The sequence below is a fragment of the Drosophila hydei genome, unplaced genomic scaffold, assembly GCF_003285905.1.
Source record: "Drosophila hydei strain 15085-1641.00,03,60 unplaced genomic scaffold, DhydRS2 tig00000063-arrow-pilon, whole genome shotgun sequence".
NCBI lineage: Eukaryota > Metazoa > Arthropoda > Insecta > Diptera > Drosophilidae > Drosophila > Drosophila hydei.
The window spans coordinates 3,445,658-3,465,178 of NW_022045657.1; the positions used below are offsets into that span (position 1 = coordinate 3,445,658).

At 39.8% G+C, this 19,521-nt stretch overlaps 5 protein-coding genes across 9 annotated transcripts; 2 read left to right on the forward strand and 3 right to left on the reverse strand.

The window, feature by feature from the left end:
* Window positions 1-1,005: 1,005 nt before the first annotated feature.
* Window positions 1,006-13,585, reverse strand: LOC111593342 (F-BAR domain only protein 2). 2 transcript variants are annotated; one of them, XM_023306053.2, is made up of 13 exons: window positions 13,550-13,585; window positions 7,855-8,222; window positions 7,221-7,787; window positions 6,966-7,161; window positions 6,050-6,688; window positions 4,793-5,062; window positions 3,968-4,076; window positions 3,542-3,900; window positions 3,307-3,473; window positions 2,341-3,092; window positions 1,947-2,282; window positions 1,656-1,885; window positions 1,006-1,599 (listed from the first exon to the last, which is right to left on the reverse strand). In XM_023306053.2, the coding sequence occupies exons 2-13, from the start codon at window positions 7,882-7,884 to the stop codon at window positions 1,502-1,504; spliced, it is 3,753 nt and encodes a 1,250-aa protein (XP_023161821.2). In that variant the 5' UTR covers window positions 7,885-8,222; window positions 13,550-13,585; the 3' UTR covers window positions 1,006-1,501. The 2 variants fall into 2 exon arrangements, with proteins under 2 accessions (XP_023161821.2, XP_023161822.2); XM_023306054.2 differs by lacking the exon at window positions 4,793-5,062.
* Window positions 8,447-13,585, reverse strand: LOC111593343 (lysine-specific demethylase 3A-A). Its single transcript, XM_023306055.2, has 2 exons — window positions 13,550-13,585; window positions 8,447-11,247 (listed from the first exon to the last, which is right to left on the reverse strand). Exon 2 carries the CDS (start codon window positions 11,239-11,241, stop codon window positions 8,617-8,619), a length of 2,625 nt encoding a protein of 874 aa, XP_023161823.1. The 5' UTR covers window positions 11,242-11,247; window positions 13,550-13,585; the 3' UTR covers window positions 8,447-8,616.
* A 380-nt stretch (window positions 13,586-13,965) lies between these two features.
* LOC111593345 (39S ribosomal protein L47, mitochondrial) lies at window positions 13,966-15,044 on the forward strand. The gene is made up of 3 exons (XM_023306057.2): window positions 13,966-14,136; window positions 14,209-14,766; window positions 14,830-15,044. Exons 1-3 carry the CDS (start codon window positions 14,033-14,035, stop codon window positions 14,978-14,980), a joined length of 813 nt encoding a protein of 270 aa, XP_023161825.1. The 5' UTR covers window positions 13,966-14,032; the 3' UTR covers window positions 14,981-15,044.
* On the reverse strand, window positions 14,992-16,529 carry LOC111593344. Its single transcript, XM_023306056.1, has 2 exons — window positions 16,395-16,529; window positions 14,992-16,338 (listed from the first exon to the last, which is right to left on the reverse strand). The coding sequence occupies exons 1-2, from the start codon at window positions 16,422-16,424 to the stop codon at window positions 15,040-15,042; spliced, it is 1,329 nt and encodes a 442-aa protein (XP_023161824.1). The 5' UTR covers window positions 16,425-16,529; the 3' UTR covers window positions 14,992-15,039.
* Window positions 16,530-16,733: 204 nt separating this feature from the next.
* Window positions 16,734-19,087, forward strand: LOC111593326 (ras-like protein 1). Of its 4 annotated transcripts, none has more exons than XM_030222831.1 (4): window positions 16,734-16,817; window positions 17,400-17,708; window positions 17,781-18,037; window positions 18,158-19,087. In XM_030222831.1, the coding sequence occupies exons 2-4, from the start codon at window positions 17,570-17,572 to the stop codon at window positions 18,329-18,331; spliced, it is 570 nt and encodes a 189-aa protein (XP_030078691.1). In that variant the 5' UTR covers window positions 16,734-16,817; window positions 17,400-17,569; the 3' UTR covers window positions 18,332-19,087. The 4 variants fall into 4 exon arrangements, with proteins under 4 accessions (XP_030078691.1, XP_030078690.1, XP_030078693.1 ...); XM_030222830.1 differs by lacking the exon at window positions 16,734-16,817 and adding an exon at window positions 16,842-16,988; XM_030222833.1 differs by lacking the exon at window positions 16,734-16,817 and adding an exon at window positions 16,878-16,898.
* The last annotated feature ends 434 nt before the right edge of the window (window positions 19,088-19,521 follow it).

A 19,521-nucleotide genomic window follows, 5' to 3' on the forward strand; every position in this document is an offset into this window, starting at 1 on the left:
TGCAAACTACTATATAATTTTCCCATATATGTATGTGTATGTGGTTAATACATATATCTCTGTACATATGCACTTTACTGCGCTACGTATCATTCGGAAGTTCTAAGTACTTTTTATCCATTAATTGTTCAATTTATTGTGTGCATAAAAATTCCGCTAAATCGTAATGGCTTTATGCAGTTTACAAACTAAACAAATAACAACATCAACAGAGGCAGCGACAGCCAGCAGGAGCCGAAGCATGTCAAGTGAAATGAAAATGCGACCGGCTGACGACCTTGAAATCAATTTGTGCCATGATGACGTCATGCGTCAACAACTGGCGCAACAGGCACCACAGACAAGACAGCGACAGCTGTTTATTGTATGTGCCAATCGGTATATCATTAAAATAGATCTCAACTACAATTTACAAGCTGAAATTCTATGCATAACTTCAAAAACACTTTGCACCCACGAAATTTCTTTAGATTTCTATTTCATTAGTCGCACGCGATAATTTAAATTGTTTTTTTTTTTTTTTGGCTGCAGCTAATTTCCTTTTTTTAATGGCTCGCCGAAAGCGAAACCGGTTTGTCATGTTCTCTTGCTAATATGCTTAGTATGCGTGTGCGTACATATGTGTGTTTGCGAATGTATTTTTGTTAATTAAGCAACAGAAAAACATCTGACGCTCTAAAGCGGCGCCAACGCGTTTTGGTGACATTTTGTGCGTTGTCTTATGCGCGCGTTAGCATAAATAGCTGTCTAGGCAGCTCCTACGTGCTTAAGAAAAAAAAACAACCCACATAAGCCAAAAGATACCTTAATATATCATAATACTTGTAGTTTTTATCGTAATATTGAACACTTTTTACTTCATTTTAAAAACCATTAATTTATCGATAACCAAAATTCTATATTGGCATTTAACATTGGCAAGCTGAGCCCCAAAAGCTCTGTTAACTTAATATTTAACATTTGCTGCCATGTTATGAGAAAAACCAACTATTTTTAAATCTTGCATTAATTTTAATACATTTGGTGTTGTGTGATTGTGTTTACAAAAGTGAACATAAAATCAACGTTCTTTTACACGCTGTAGTATGTGGTGTATGAGAGTGTCGGAGTGTGTGTTGTTTTTAGATATCTACATAGCTACATACATACGTTTTGTTTACATCATATTCAATTAAACATAATAAATACATTTCTAAGCATATAATATATATATAATATATAGTGTATATAAATATAACAAATAATACATCCAGTTGTTACGGCTACACTAAAACAGGCCATCCAATTCAATCAGATTCAACAGTACAAGTGATACAAAAATACATCATAATGAATAACCCAAAACGGAAAATAGCTAAACACAGGTGAGTCCAATAACATCCTCTACCAATTTATGCTCAACGCCCAACTTGTATTACAAAATTTTTAAGTCATTTTTTAGTTTTCAATTTTCAGATTTAGATACAAATTTCGCTAGGGTTTTCACAAGCCAATTGCCTCGCTAATTCGATTTAGCTGAATACGGACTAGTCGATCCCACAGAGGGCGGTGTGGGCGTAGCACCACTGCGAATGCCATCACCCTCGCATACATATTTACCTAAAAATACAAACTGATGAGAATTTACTTTACAAATGGCAACAAAATGTACGCACCAGAAACAAAACGTCTTTTGACCAAGGACAATCGATATCCACTGCCTTGCAATTCAAACTCAATGCCCGAGAGTGTGGTACCCTCGCAATTAAACTGTGCGGCCAGCGTGGCCGGCGTTGAGGGCCCATCATTCAGCTCGAGCCGTGCACGAAGCGTACCTACGCCGCCATCCTGTGAATTCTGCGATATGTCCGTAAAGTTCCAAACCAAGCGATTCGATTCGCCCAACCTACATTACAAAAATAATAAATTACAGACGGAAATGCAATCTTGCCCTACGGTTGATTTACCAGGATGAATGCGGCTTAGACTGAACAATGCGCACAGAGCCATTCACCGGCACAGAGAGCGTGACATTCAACAAGGGAGACGCGTTGGCCATGGCATGATTATTGTATTTGTAGTCAACCTTGAGCGCCGTATAGCTAGGCTCACACTTCCAGTAGCTGACCAGCTGAAAGGGACATGAACTGGCGCCAGGTTTGGTGCGCACCTGATACTTGAGTATGTCCACATTGAAATATGAGGCATTTGGATTTTTTTCCGCCTGTCTTCGCAATAATGCGGTCAACGCAGGCATATTAAACTCCAACAACGTGCTCAGCGCGCTCGACTGTTGACGATCTCTGTGAACGAATTAGGTTAACGCAAGCATTGGGAGCATTCAATGTTAATTTTACTTACATTTGCACAAGTTTCCCATTGGGCACAAGACTCTCCAGATTTTGTACTTGTTTAATGCGAAAGCCCAGCTTGGCTGGATTTGGATTATTGGCTAACAGGCCGGCAATGCCGGCTGGGAATGATAGCATCATATCACCGGACACCTTCACCTGACAACGCGACTCATCGCTGCCCCTGAAGTAGGCGTGTATAATCTCATGGAATGCCACAGCAAGGGGTATTGTATCCGATATGCCGATTGTCAGCGGCGATGGTCCGCGAGATGAGCCCATGCCCCCAATGGCGGTGCGAAACTCTAGACTGCCAATACTGTCTGCTCGATTCATTGCCGGCGCTGGACTCATCCGTCCACGTCCAAGACTTGTTGCTCCCGCTGCAGCAGCCGCAGCCACAGCAGATGCTGCTGGGCCAATGGCAATCATATCCGAACGACGGGATGGAGGTCGTGGTATGGCAATGCTACTGCCACCAGACGTGGGCGTTGGTATCTGCCGCCCTGGCGGCTTGCTAAACGTCGCCGATGTTGGCGCAGAGACGCTCATTTCGCCCAGCTCCGAGAATATATCGCCCAGATCCGCATAGCGATTGTGGCTAGCATTATTATTTGCATTATTGTTGGAGAGCGTGGGACTTTGCAGTGGCGCATATGGGTGCACGCTTGCCGTGGGCGTTGAAGCATTCGATATCTCTGGTGATTGTTGCCGAGATGCAGGTGCGCCGCGTTGTGCACCTTGCAGTTGCTGGCTGTGATGCTGTAAATTACTTTAATTAGTATCTAGTTTTGAGCAACTGTTAACAATAAATATTTAACGTTTGAGCTAAACACGCTAACATTACGTTTGCCTTATTAATAGCTTTAGTGATTTAACAGTGGCTGTTAGCTTAGCATTTCATGTTAACACCAGAGCCATTAACTAACATTCTGCTTGCTAACAGTTCTGGTTCTTATGAACGAATTTTATTTACCGCAAAAACGCCCGTAGGTGATAGCGAAATGTTTTCAACGGTTGCCCTCAGCTCATCGACGCTGGCCGACATGGGCGCCTGTCCATTGTTGAGTGGCTTAATCTTCACATGAATGCGTCGCTTGTCGGTATCCGAATCCGAGTCTGAGTCGGTGTAGAAGCTGCCAGCTGCTAAAGAAGTGGCTCATTTAGTAAATATTCAATATGGTTTAGAGCATTCCAAATATTTAGCTTACATTTATCGTGGCCCTCCTCCCAGGCTATTTCCTTAGCTGGTTGTATGCTAAAACCCTCCTCGTCTACCTCATAACCGCTGCCACTGGCATTGGCTCCGGAAGCGCCTGCTCCAATTGCACTTGCATTTGCTCCGCCCACACCAGAGTTGCTGCTGACATTGGCCAGGGTCCCTGCTACGCCCACGCCGCCTCCGCTGCCACCCATGCTACTGGCTCCCGCCGAATCAACGCTGCCTTGGGCCGACGTGGCTGATAGGGCGGCCAGACCACCGCCTGCGCTGCTACCGCTAGAATTCTGCGTCTTCATGCTGCGTCCATGATCATCATAGTCCAACAAGGTGTTATTCCCACGTTCCGCACTTCAAATAAAAAGAAAATCAAATTGATTTCACGCCAAATAATTGTAATAAAAATTCAATAGTTTACCTGGCCAAGCGCTCCTCCTGTATATTGTGATCTGCAGCCTCGTTGTCTTTTTTCTTCTTTGATTTTTTAGTTTTTGCCTTGTCGCGTCTACTACGCAAAATGCCCGAAACTATTTCGAAATATTATTCATAAAAAAGTTAGTTTAAGGAATAGGAAATGCAATAGCAATTCTTGGCTCTACAAGGACAACAAGCGCTACAACAAACATTATAAACTATACTATGTATAAGTCTAACTTAAAAGTTTCGCAAGCTACGCCAATTGACACCAAGTTCAGTTTAAGTTTAAGTTTAAAAAACAAATGAATATTTTATAAATTTTTTAAATATGATAAATATGAAAATTAGTTCTCAAAGAAATTGAAAGTGAAAAATTTATATATTTTCAAACATTTTTTAAATGTTTCAGTTCATTTGTTAGAAAACATATTTTATTCCAAAAACTTTGAATTCTTTTAACACTGAACTTTTTCTGTATTAAAAGGCGTAGATTGAAGCATAGTGTTGGGCAACACTAAACAAAGTATTGAAATCGTTTATAAAGATTCTTAACTCAACTCAAACACCGCCTTAGATAAAGTGCAACAAATGATTTAGTGAAGATGTTAGACATATTTAATACTAAATAAACAGCCGTGCATAAAAGCATTGAAAATTTGTACTTTATACTTTATACATATATACACGTGAATATACATATTTATGTATAATACTGATGCATATATATATATTTTTATATATAATTATGTGTTTGGATACGGATTGGATTGGTTTCGGTTTGCTTTTGGAGGGAAGGTAGTCACTGTATGTTTATTTTGGCATTTACCCTGAGAGTTTGATGTGAATATATTTAAAAGTGACGTTGTACGTCTGGACGTTGTTGTTGTTGGGGCTACGTTGTTGCCCACTGCAGTCTGTTGTTGTTGTTGTTGTTGCTGATGATTTAGATGATCGTGCTCGTTTAATGATTTCGATAATTGTTGATCGCTTGTCGTTGCATTCATTTGCTTTCTATCAGCTGCACTAGCAGTTGGTGTTAAGACCTCATTCGGCTGCTGTTGTTGTTCTTGTTGTTGTTGTTGCTGCTGCTGCTGATCTAAAGTTTTTAATTTCAATTAGTTTGATCGGTGGTGCATGGATGATCGAAGTGATAATGAAATGAATGGTATTCATTGAATGAGCAAATGATGTGTTGGATGTTGTCGGCGTGCAAAAAGCGAGACACAAAAGTGCAAAACAGAGAAGCGTTGAAAATGTTGTTAGTTGTTGCGAAGTTAATCATTGTGTGTGTGTCTTTGTGCTTGTGTGTGTGTGCGTGGGTGTATATAGACTGTAAACATTGGGCTTTTGGCTGGTGTTTGAGTGTACGTTTCATAGAGCATATAAGAACATAAAATTAACATAAATAATCACAAATATGTATATACATGAGTATAAATATTACAAAATTAAAACAAAACATAAATTTAAATCAAAATTAAGAAAAAATAAATTAATTATTCTAAAAATATTGCAGCAAATAGCTAAGAAAATATTATTAAAAACAGACAAGTTTCCTCTGGAAAATATTCATTGGAAAATCTTTCAAAATAATTTCGAATATAGATAGAAACTACAGACCCTCTATTTACGCCAGGTGTCTTAAGTTTTAAAGTCTAGTTTTAACTTATATGACATTTTCATTAAATTTCAATAAAAAAAACTGATTCAAATTATTTAAAAACTGCTCAGAATTTTACGGTTCGCATTAAAAAATTTAGCAAGCTCTTAATTGTATTTCTTATACACTCAGAACTAAATAACTGTCTTTAATGCTGTACGTTAACTGAATCCTAGTACATATTAAAATACTTTTTGACATAGTCCTATCTAGTTACAGGTATAGAAAGCTAGCTTTTCCCTTAGAGTTATGCACTTGAAAGTAGAATGGGCGAGTTAAGCAATTTACGATAGAAGATAGAATTTATGATAGTTGACATAAAATAACACAAATTATACACATACGGAGAGAGACTTGTACCGTTATTAAAGAAACAAATGAAAAGCATTGACTAAGAAAGAAAAATAATAATAAGAAATGAACCTTGAGTACTAGTAGTATCCAGAAGCTCTGAGTTAGGGATATTTTTGTTGGTGACATTGGTGGTGAAATTATTTGTGCCGGTTGCTGTGGTGTTGTTGGTGTTCGAGTTGGCGCTTGTTGTTGTTGTGATGTTCGTGTTGTTGTAATTGTTGTTGTTGGAGCTGTTACTGTTGCTGTTGCCAGGCATACCGAAATTCCCAGTCCCAACAGAGCTAGCATTCTGCTGCGCTTGCTGTTTGCTAGCCGTCGGCATAAACCAGGAGCGCAGACTCTTCACCGTCGATGTCGCGGCGCTCGTTTGCGGCGGCTGTGCGCCTAACGTTTCTGGCGAAGTTGGACGCGGCGATGATGGACCACCACCCACGCTACCCAGCATCGCATCGTCTGCATAGGGTATGCTGCCGCTGGCCGCACTGCCGCTGCCCAGCGAGATGCCCGCAAGTGCGTCGCCAACACCGGCACCGCCTCGCTGGTCCATCGATACCAGGCTACCTGAAGCGGCTGCTGCAGAACCACCGGTGCGCAAAGCCGCTTGAATGCTGGTTGCCGAGTTCGAATTTGATGCCGTGCCCGATACCTGCGGCGGCTGCTGTAGACGTGATGCACTTGACAGCGAAATGAACTCCAGCTCGAGCATTTCTGTGATTAGAAGGTTAATAACTGACAGTATTTAGTTTTACGTTTAAAATATTTTACTATTTAACTTGTTTACTAACACCGGCCTTAACAACTGAATTAACATAGCAATGAACTGTTAATTAACAGTTTTTCGCGATATAACAATAACAGTCGCTTGCTGCTAGTTGTCAGCTGCTGTTATTGCCCTTAGCAGCGACAGCTATGTTAATAACAGTTGGAACAGAACGCAAGATGTACTAGAGTGGACCTTGAATTGGACAATCCCGAATGTACATACCAGGCTTCTCGAGACCTGTATATTTGTTTAACACAAATTGCTCGAGTAGTTTATCCACGGACATGTCCACAAATTGGCGCTTGAAGTCGGAGTGCACTTGGCCGACCATGTCGTGATTATTCTGCAGCATTTCCAAGTACGTCGATAGAAACTCCTTCATTTGACGCAGATGCACTTCCTCGATTTCTTGGAAACGCTGTGCAATAGAAACTTTGATTTTATAATGCTCTAGATTACTTTTGCTGCCTCACATACCTTGCACGTTTGCGTCATGCGTCGCTCAAACTCATTCTTGATCGGATTATGCTTATCGAGCAGCGCTTTATAATCCTCCTGCAGTTTCTTAAGCTTACTCTCCAGCTTCTCGGCGTCCTTGTGTGAGCCGTTGTCCTTTCGCAGCTTTTCCAGCTCGAGCACCTTGCTGGCATATAAATCGCGCAGCTTCTGCACAGCAACCGTTGAGGTTTGTATGGCCTGAACGCACTCGAGCGTGTGCGATTCCTCCTCCTTGACACACTTGTGTTTCTTGTGCAGCTCATCGGCATATTTGGCCACATCCTTGACCAGCTCCGTCAATTTCTGTACCATTTGCATGTGCAGCGTAGACAGCTTCTCCGCTGAGGTGCGCAGTATGGTCCATACCGGTGCAAAGGTGCTGTTCAATGTGCCCGTACTGGCCTTATGAGCCAACTTGGACATCATCTTCGAGTTCTGCTCCTCGATGTTGGATTTCTCGCGCAGAAACTCGGACAGCTCCTTGCTGGCTACCAGCCCAAACTTCATATTATGATACAGCACATCGAATCCATTGTTCTTCTCACCCTGCACAGAAAACAATTGATCTTTTTGAATAGAAATTGTTACTACGTCTTCATTGGCAGCAACTCACCCAAAAATAATCATTGAAATCCACCGTCATTTTGAGTGTTTGCCTTAAAAACTAATTTTTACAAAATTCTAGGGCCACGGGAATAATAATTATAATTAAAAATGCTTTGCTTTTGCTTGTTGTTGGTTATGCCTTTGGCTTTGTTGTTTTTTTCGTCGTCGTCTTAGTCGTCTCCGTGGCTATATAATTGACTTGGTTACCCAATCCCTGTACCGAATACCTAATGGCTCAACAGTGTGGAGCACAGTGGTACAATGCTGGCTGATCTCATCGTCATCTTTACCATGATCATTATCAATTTCGTCTTTAGCACGCTTCGGACGCATTGGTTTCAGAGAATCTCCCTTATTTGATATCCCTGTTAGCTGCTGCAAGTAAACAAATTTAAATCTAACATTAATAATCTCTCAAAATATTTATAAATAAATTATGTGCTCTTTCATGGAAAAGAGGATCATTAGAGGTAAAGATTTTGAATATTAGCTGAGGCATCAAGCCATAATATCCAAATAAAGTAAACCTTATAATTATAAATTTATAACGCTTTATTTTTTTATTTTTATTAAAATTAAATTAAAATACGAATTGCGTTCATCAAATACATTTTCCGAAATCCATATAATACAGTTATACATTAAGTTTTGCAGAGTATATCTATGCTTAAATATAACTTAAGCAAACTAAGTACATAGTAAATCTTGTTAGCTCGGACAAGAGTACAATAATTCTTTTAAAATACGAAAAGGTGTTCGCTAAGGGGGTCTATTGTTCAGCCTGCGCCTTGGCCAATTCTAGATCAATGCGTTCCTCCAGTGCACGAGTCAATATAGTGCAGCAATCCTTAATGGCGTGATAGATAATGTTCTTGATCTGGAGCTTATCCTCGTGATTGGTGTGTGAATGGGAGAGCCGCCTGAACTCATGTGTCAGATGATAGCAGTGCGTAATATTCTCTGGCGAAACAAAATCCTCGGCTACCTTGATGCAGTTGTGCAAGTTCTGCACCTGATGCGGCGCACCTGCAGGTATGAAGACTGCATCGCCCAAGCACTGGACAATCGGATAGCCCTCCACGCCATACTCTTTGAACAGACGCGCACGCAACTTGTCATCGAGATACCAGTTTTGATCGTGTATGGGATCATGATCCGGCTCCAGTCTAAAGCCCTTCTCCAAGGTGACGCGATTAAGCAGATCGCGTATTTTGTCCGCATCACGTGCCGGGAAGATGTGCCACAACGCACCAGGCAGAACATCTGGCGACTGGCAACGAGCGCGTGTGATATATTCACAGCCGCCCAGGGCTATAGCACGCTGTGTGGCCGCCAGCTGCGGCTTGCTGTCCTCATCCGAAGGTATGCCCACATAGACCATTATGTTGACTGCATCTGATATGTCCAGATGTAAATTGGTAGTGCCCTTATCGGGATGCAATGCCGAGCCATAAGCATTATACATCTTCGGCCCCAAATCGGGTGGCACAAACATTTTAGGCAAGCAGCTAGCTATATTGAGATTGCCCGTGCGCAGCGTATACTCTGGCATGGGCAGACCCCGCATCAGATCCGCAAAACGTGTGGGCAATATTTCGGCGAAATCATCGCCGGGTGGCCAATCTTTGAGCTTCAGCAGCATCGGCTTCCCATTAACATCGAGCAGGCGCTTGTGCATGCACTGGAAACCCTCCCAAAAGTGACGCATCGGCTGATTGGGCACCAAATTGCCATTGAGACAGTTTATCAAATCGTTCGGCTTATCGCCAAAATCACGGCAAAAGGCCTGGGGATGCCAAAGGTCCAGATTGAGTGAACGTGCCACCTCGGATATCATAACGGGCTGCCCACATTTCCACACCTCTTGGAAAAGTACCCGATTATCGGGATGCATAGGATCGGTGAGACGCAACAATTTGCCATCGCACAGCCATTCATGCGGAACGCCAGGTGCCAGTTGCGTCGAATGCGCCAGGGTCATGGCGCGTGGTGGCAAAAACCGCCGCAAGCCAGCGAGACCTTTGCGCAGAAAGTTGATGTGCTTAAAGTTATCAAAAGCAGTTGTGATAGGATCCTTGCCGAGTGTTTCCTTTGTCCAGACGCGACCGGGCACATAGTCAATGCCATTTTGTCGCGCGAATTCCAACTTCTTAGCGTGCAGCTGCTCCAGCCGCTGTTGCTGCTGCACCTTCTGAGCCGTGGCCAGGGAAGAGGCGCTAGTTTGTTGCTTCAGCTGCGATTCCTTGATCATGTCTTGAATAAGCTCTGTCAACTGCTCGTCCTTTATTTGCTGTTTGCTGAGCAAGCAGCCACACACTTGCGGCACCTGCCACAACGTGCGCACCTCGTGCAACAAGCGGCCAAGCACATTCAGTGCATCGCCTGCAATGATTTGGGTCAACATCAGCTCGGGCAATGTGTGCTGCTCCTGCTTGTCGTTGTCGGTACAGAGCAGCCAGTGATAAGCATCGTGACCTCGCTGAGCTTCGACTCGTCGCTTTTTTTGTAGTCCTTCTTTGCGATCTTTGTAGCAATCGATGCACACACCGAAGCCACACTTACTGCATGTCCAGTGATAGTTGAATAGTGTCGTGTCGCAAACATCGCAAATTTCACGTATTCCCTGCACAGCTTTCTTCCAAGCAATCGTACCATCGGGATTCTCGTGCAGCTTCAACGCCTCCGCCTCCTGGCGCCACAGATAGCAAAACTGATCGCCAGCATGCAACAAAATGTATCGACACACTTGTATATCCATAAAGCCAGCGGTAGGCGCAGTATTTGAATCGGGCTGCCAAATGGCGTAGTCAGCGCTTTTCGGCTCCTGGTAGGGATTGGGAAAACCGGCAACAGTTAACTCTCCGGCGGCATTGTATTGGAGGCGTCGAAACTCATAGAAGCGACAGTAGATATCATTATTATTGCTGTTGTTGCTGGTACTGCTGCCAATGCCACCAACTGATGCTGTTGTTGCTGCCGGCAGTATATTACGGCGTCGACATTCACGACATTTCGGTATGGGCGTCAATGTAATCAATTGCTGCAGCTTAAAGCAGGGCAAATGCTGCAAAAAGATTTGGCAACTGGCGCGATTATCGCTGTCACGCTGCTGTTCCTCAATGCTTAGTTCGATAACATTGATTGGCTGCTGATGCTCTTGCTGCTGATGCTGAAGCTGTTCTTGCTGCTGTTCCATGTCTGCTTGAGGATCTGGTTCCAAATTGGCACGTTTACAGCTGTTATCGCTGCTGTGAATCTCATTAGATATGTGTATTTCGATTATGGATTTCGGCTCTGAACGTGACAAAGCGCGCTTGCGACATTTGTCGTCACTATTTGATGACGGTGTTGCCAGACTGACATTAGTTGTGGTTGCTGCTGCTTCTTGCGACATTTCGAGCTATTCGCGTGCAGAATGCGAGAGAAAGAGAAAAAGGGAGAGAGAAAAAGCATAATATGAACATCTCATAGTTTGCCAGCTTATTACAGTTTTGCATTTGTAGCCGGCTTTATTTTGCAATTTGTGATATGCTTGCTTAATTAAGTTATTAACTCAAGTGTTCTGCTCTTACAGCTTCTGATGCCGCAGTCATTGTCATTATTGTTTCTTTGTGAACGGTATTCATAACATTTATGGGAGCTGTTCTTGCGATCGTTATCGATAACATTTATGCTACGAAACGTTTTTACACACTGTTAAGAGGACTGCCTTATTTATGGTAGTCCTCATTTATATAATGTATATTGGTATTATCTATGATAACACTATGCGAATACTTAAGTTGTCATTGGCATTACCTAGCTCAAAATCCAGTACGAAAATACACTTAAAAATTTAATACAAGATAATAATTATGATGTATACTTAAGGTCAAAATAGTCGACAGCCAATTGATAATTTGTCATGATTTGAAATGGGGCGTCTGGCTGTAGACACACACACATACATACATACATATATATATATATATATATATATATATATATATATATATATGTATCTACCTGATAAGCAAAACATAGTAATGCAAACACCCCCAATAAAAGAATTATTAAATTACCCAGATACAATAAATAAATAAGTACTATATATGCTTTTCAGCCATGTATTGTTATAAACAAAACTTGATAAAAATATAAATAAAGATAAAAACAAATAGAAGACTTCCTATTTTTTTCGCCATTCATTGCTATATTTGGGTAGCATTTGCTAATTACGCGAGATGGCCATTAAAACATGTGTATATATTTACATTTCTGTTTACATATATACTCACACACGCACTTGAAACATATTCACGTGCTGTTATACATTGCAGCGAGAATATTGAACGCAATTATGACAAAAACTCCCTCTCTCTTTATACCAGTTTCTCTCAAGTGTATGCAACAGGTGTCATTTGCCGCATATCGATAAATGTACTCTTTTGTATCGATAAGTTTTACGAAAATAGGGGCGGAAATGCATATATGTCTATATATATATATATATATGATAGGATTTGGACCTTTACAGCTATTGACTAATTACAGTATATTTATGGCTGACATAAGAATATAGCCAAAATTAGCTAAGACCCGCCTTATTCTTGTGAGACCCAATGAATTAACCTTGGCTGACTTAGCACACAAAACACATAAGCATACGCCCTTGTGGCAGTTGCGATTATGTTTTGGGCGTGAACCGCAGCGAAGCCGCCGCCGCCGCTGCTGCGTGTCTTATCGGTAAAGACGAAACAGAAAGTAAAAGCGAAATATACAAAAAAAAAACTTTACAAAGCGCTGTTCTGCTTTCAACACCAATAGCCTCATCCACAGTACAATTGATTCATCAATTCACTCTCTGTACACTATATTATTGACCTTTCAATTAAATTGACTGCAGTAGCGACAATTGCTCATTTTACATAAGAATGGAACGAAAGGCGTTAAATCAATAATATAAATAACAAAAATGGTGGTAGACGCCGAAGACGTGCTTACATTTAAGTACATATACATATGTGCGTTGAAACCGCACATATACATACATACTTTATGCAGTACAAGAATAGTTGGCACTCGACTCCTTTTTAGGTCGCACGACAGCACTGTCGTTATACTTCTTTACCCGTATTTTCTATAGGTATTACGAAACTTTTAGCGGCTACAGTTAATATTATTTAAGTTTTAACATTAATGGCCAATCCAGCTGATAACAAGCACAACTCCTACCATTTGTAACATAAACACAAGAGAAGCACGACAACACTGTCGTGGGATTACTACATCGCCTACTCTCGCCCACTCTTAATGTGTTTTGTTTTGTCAATGAATGAGTTGCTTTTTTTGCACAAATTAAATTATAGTGCACTGAAAATAGATCGACTTTGACGAACGAACGATTTAACAATTCACTTTTTGCCACCCGCTTGTTACAGCAATCCCATTTTAGTGGCTCTGTGCAATTTTTATCAGTTTAAATTGTGTACTTAATAAACCAAAAACACAAACACAAGCACGTATCCAAACACGTTCACACACATTTGCTGTAGCGTTCCTGCATATCAAGTATATATATGTATAGACACATGCACACATACATATATATATATATATATATATATATATATATATATATATATATTTGGTTGGGGGACGGCATAAAGCTAGCCAATTTTAATACAACAAATTTGATAATTTTTACATTAAATTAAACTTACATTTTATTATTAAATATTGCTTGTACACATCCACATTAGTTTTAAGTTTTTTTCATTTGGAAATCAAACTACTTGTAATATAATTTTTTTCACTAACGCGCACAATTAACATACACTCACATAGCAGAACGCGTCGTACTTCTATCTGACTAGTGATGTGCCGATTTTGATTGTTAGTCAACAAGTGTTGAGTAACAGACAGTGTTATTAAATTTGTTAAAAATTAAGTACATAACAGACTTAATAATTTTACCAAAAGCTATTCCTTTTACCTTTCATTGTGTAAAAAAATGTTTATCTGCAATGATTGGTATTTCTTAAAATAACTGATTAACCACAGTGGCAACAAGCAATAAAGAGACAATAAGCTTAACCCGAATTACTATCGATAACATGATATTTTTGGTAAGTCCACTTAAATCGTAATAGCATATACACATCTCTAAATGCCGGACAGCTGAGGCTGAATTTAATTTGGAAAACATGTCTTCAACATTAATTAAATGTTTCAATGTAGCGAAGACCGTGAGCGTAGTGGCGTTCAAAAGTTTGTTGACTACACCACGAAGTCAATTACCAGCTTGGAGGTTAGTCAAATAATCTTTTAAAAAATGTATTTCAACTATTGGCTCGTGCGTTGTTTTTTATATAATACACAGTCAAGCAGCTGTTGGCTCTCTACAAAAATGCGGCGTGCACACAACGGCTCCAGTACGGCATGAGCGGCTCATGGAGTTCTTTGACGATCCTAAGCATTGGAGCGAAAATGAAGTGAAAGTGGGACGCGCCTGGCGTCCGGATGAACTGCGCATTAAGTCCAATAAGGAACTGCATCAGCTATGGTACATTCTGCTCAAGGAGCGTAACATGCTGCTAACTATGGAACACGAATGCGATGATAAAATGGAAATCTTTCCCAATCCCGAACGCATCGATAAGGTAAAAATATCCATGGAGAATCTAGAGACAGTTGTACGTGAACGCAACAGAGCTTATCATCTGCTCGAGACAGGGGAGACGGGCGAACGTCCCCAGAAGCAAATGCATAATGCATTCGGACTGCGCTGCACATACAAGTCATGCGAGCATGTTCTGCCACCCTTCATGAACACCAAATGGATTAAGTCACGTAATTTAGGGTACGGCGGACGTGCTGTCCACAAATTCCTGTTGAAATATCGCGAGAAGCTCTACAATGTGAAACGCAAAGCCAAAAAGTATGTGGAGAACAATTTGCACAAAACAATGGTTTTATCTAAAAAAAAATTTATTTGTTTTAGCCGCTCGCGCAATGAAGTCATGATGATATTGAGAAGGAATCCTCACTTTGACATAGAGCTTTTGAAACGGAAGTATTCCGATGTGGACATCGAGAAACTACGCAGGACCGACAAGGCACGCGGGCATTTTGTACCCAAGGTTGATGGTTAAGAAATGTTCAATATTTAATTACAATAAACATAACACAAGTAAACTAAACTATTCAAAAGTTAATCATCAAATTTTATTTTTTTGCCAGTGAATGCGGCAATTTTAGGCTTCAGCTTTTGTTTGGCTACCCAAGAAGGATGCATTCCCTCTGTGTTGGCTGGAGCTGGAGCTGGAGCTGTAAACTCTGGTTGAGCAATTGACGTTTCTGCAATGTCTCCATTTTCACTAAACTTGGTTTTCTTTCCCTTAAAATTGCTTATAACTGGGGTTTGCTTCTCTTTGGAGAGCCAAGAAGGATGGCGTTCATTGAATCGCGTATTGTTATAGTCTTGCTTTTTGACCAGCGGCTTATGTTTATGTCGTTCCATAGAATTTTGGTGCTCATCATCATCTGCTTCATTATTGCTATCGTCGGATAGAACTACTGCTGTTGACAAATATGGCTGGCCCGATTCTGTTATGAAAAAGGGATCGACTACATGAGTAGGTCGCTCTTTTTCCGGTTTCTTGGATCTGTTGCCATTATCATTAAATGCTGCCTTGTTTTCTATGGCCGTGGTTTCATTATGCTTAAGCGGGACAGCCGCATCTGTATGATTTGACTTATTTTCTACTTTCGGGACAACTACTTTTTTTGGTTGCTTTTTATTGTCATCAGACTTTAATTTTGTATGCTTTACAAGCTCAGTTTGTTCATCTTTTCGTTTCTTTGATTTCGCTTGTACTTTCGGTGTTTGCAATAGAGTAGTTTTTGTTTTCAGTTTAGGCTTTACGTGATTATCTTTGTTTAACTGCCTTTCAACAACACATTTGCCAGCTACAGTATTAATATTTCCCGCATTTGCTTCGCAATTATCCTGTCCTGGTTGATTTTGTTCCAACCATTCAAGGCGATTGCGTGTCTGCAATTTCTGTTCTTTGAGTTCTTTACGTTTGCGTCGCTTTTCCTCGGTGCGTTCAAGTTTAAGACGTCGTTTGCTAGTCTCCAATATTGCAATACGCCAATTTACATTGGCTTTATTACTTAAATCTAAAGCTTTTTTAAATGTTGCCACAAGCATTTGCATGACTTTGTTTAAGCCCAACATAGCGATGGCTATCTCATCCGGCGTTGCGCGGCCATTGGTCAGCACAGTCTTGTGATTTTTGCCTTCTTGCAGCAGCAGCGTGCGAATTATGTCCACGCATTTGAGCGACTTAAGTTCAGTCATGCATTCTACAGTTTTCCGTAAGCGATCCTGAGACTTTTCGTTATCAGGTTGATTCTTCAATGCTTCTTTTAATTTGCGCAATTTATTTACCAGTTTTGAAATAGTTTGCGTTCGCGCTTGTAATATTTTCTTTTTATTGGTAATTACCTATTTGCAAATATTTGTAATAATTGTTCACACTTCAATTTGATTTTGTTACTTACCAAATTGTTAAATTCTAGTTTATTAAACATTTTGCACTGGTAGCATGCTGCTTTTTGCCCGTTGAATTGTTTTGGAATCGAAGAACTATCGAAACTAGTTTTTTACTCGACTTTGAATGCATTACCATATTCTGTCGATAAGTTATGACATGATTAGTATTAATATTTAATTGGTTATAATTATGCACCTTAGTAAGAAGCAACATTCAGATCTATACATATAAAACGCCATATAACGATATATAACAAACTTTAAATTTATTAAAAATATTTGTACTGTTTTATCGGAATGTACTATAATGGTACCGATTATTTTATGGCAATTTAGCAGCAGTGCTGCAAAATAGCAAGTAGCACGCGAGATTAGTCAACACTTACAAAAATACGGCGATATAAAAAATTCTTTCGACAAGAAAACATAAAGTCGGAAATTTTTATTACGTACAAATTATAATTATAGTTATTGATAGAAGAAAAAGTGCTATAGTATTAAGCTCTATATAAGTAAACAATTAAAAGTTGATTAGTTCGAATTGATGTGAGCAGAAAAATTAAAACAAGGAGGAGCCAATTTAAGCGACGGCAACAAAGAAGGTCCGGCAGCATACATACATACACTTGCACACTTACACTTACACAGGAACACACACACATACATAGATAAGCCTGCACTGCAGCCAGGAAACTGACAAATAATTGTGGTGTATAAGTTTCATCAACAACTTGCAAAAAATTATTTATTTAAATTGTGCAATTAAAGGAAGTAATGTCGTTATTCGCAAAAGGTCTGTGCAACGCTTGAGTCATTGTCATCTCTCCCTCTCGTGTGGATAAGTGCGTGCAAGTGTGTGAGTGCGATGTGTGTGAGCGGCAAAGAAAAATTTATAAGCTTGTCCGCAGCCAAAAACTACTCTGACTCACATTAAATTATGCTTAATTATGCGCTTAATTTATTTTAATCATTTTTAATTAATAATAATTTGTGTATATCTACTTTACTTGCAGTCGCCGCAATCTTCAGTTGCAGCTCTCATTTTTGAGTGGGGCGAGGAACACACGCATACCAATACCAGCACACGCGCCAACAAACCCACACACTTACATACGCACACATTTATACGACTTACGACTGCAATTGTAAACATCGGCAGGCACTACGGAGCGAACGAAGCCAAATGACGGAATACAAGTTAGTTGTTGTTGGTGCCGGCGGTGTTGGCAAATCGGCGCTAACCATACAACTTATCCAAAATCATTTTGTGGATGAATACGATCCCACAATCGAGGACTCATATCGAAAGCAAGTGGTTATTGGTAGGTATTGCGTAAATCGATTACGATTGTCGATTAATTTATATTCAAATGTTTTTCAAATTTGAACGTCAGATGGTGAAACCTGCTTGCTGGATATTCTGGATACCGCCGGTCAAGAAGAATATTCCGCAATGCGTGATCAGTATATGCGCACCGGCGAGGGTTTCCTGCTGGTGTTTGCTGTGAATAGTGCTAAATCTTTTGAAGATATTGGTACATATCGCGAGCAAATCAAACGAGTCAAGGATGCCGAGGAGGTGCCAATGGTGCTTGTGGGCAATAAATGTGATCTGCCTTCGTGGAATGTGCAAAACGAGCAAGCACGAGAGGTAATCAATTAGCATACCATAAATTCGTTGAATACACACATATATATATATATATATATATATATATATATATATATATAATATATATATTTATATTTGTATAAATTTGTCCATTTATAGGTGGCCAAGCAATATGGCATTCCATATATCGAAACATCAGCCAAGACGCGCATGGGCGTCGATGATGCATTTTACACATTGGTGCGCGAAATACGCAAAGATAAGGATAATAAGGGACGAAAAGGACGCAAAACGAATAAGCCGAACCGCAGATTTAAATGTAAGATGCTCTAAATGGCCTCGCATTGGTTTTTTTTATTTTTTCATTAACGCCTGTCCGGTTTGTGCGTTGTGTGTGTGTGCCTGTGTGTTTGTTGTGTGTGCCAGATAAATGCAGCAGTTTACATATTTTGCGCTATTTGTCAGTGCGGCATTTAGTTTACGCACAAATACGCATGCACCCACCCACACGCGCAGACGTGCACACGCACTAGTTCGCGTGTTAGGTTGGTGCAATTGATGGGAGGATGAACAAAATTGTAATTAATTTAAGCAACTAAAGTTTTATTGTATGTCAAATCATTTTTGTGCAACTTGTGTGTCGTTTTGAAATGTTTTGTGGCGCCTTTTTAATATTAATACAATCGCGTGTATGCCGAACACGTATAAATAACTATGAATACTATTGTAACTGCCTTGGTTAAGCTGCTGCGACAGCGTATTTTTGAATAACCATTCGTTTTCAGTGAGCACGAAAGTAAAACCAAATTCTAAATTATGTTATTTGTGTGTGTACCGTGCTTAAAACGATATACGATATTTGTATCTAATTGTTTAATTTTTGTTTAACTGGTCGGCCTTGTAATTCGTATAATTTTAAAGATATATATATATATCAAATACCAGCCGCGTCAATTTCGTTCCCCCCATAAATACATTCACACACGCACAAACATAATTCCATTAGAAAATTTCCACAAGAAAAGAGAAATGAAAATTGAACGAAAAGCTCACTGTTCGTATATTTATTTTTTGTGGTGCTAAATTCAACAACAAATACCAGCACAAAATATTGTATGAGTTATTTAAAACAAAAACAATCAAAAATTTTATTTTTTCTAATTATCTTACTGACCGATCGATCAGTTTACTAGCTTATGCAAAGTTCTCTTTTGACTTAAAAATCAGACGCAAATGAGAATGTATATTATACATATATATAATGTATATTATACATATATATGATTCAATTGACTTCATGCACCTTACTCACACATATAATTATTGTTTCAGTTTAAAATTAAAGAGATTTGCATAAGCTAGATTAAAATACGTATGTAGTAGATGAATGCTGCATGCATTAAGCAACGAGCAGCCAATTACATATACATTTATAGTTTGCTTTAAGCTTTTTATACATACATAAATTAATATTTAATTTTTTTGTATTCATTTTTGCCATACAAAAAGGAAAGTAATAAATC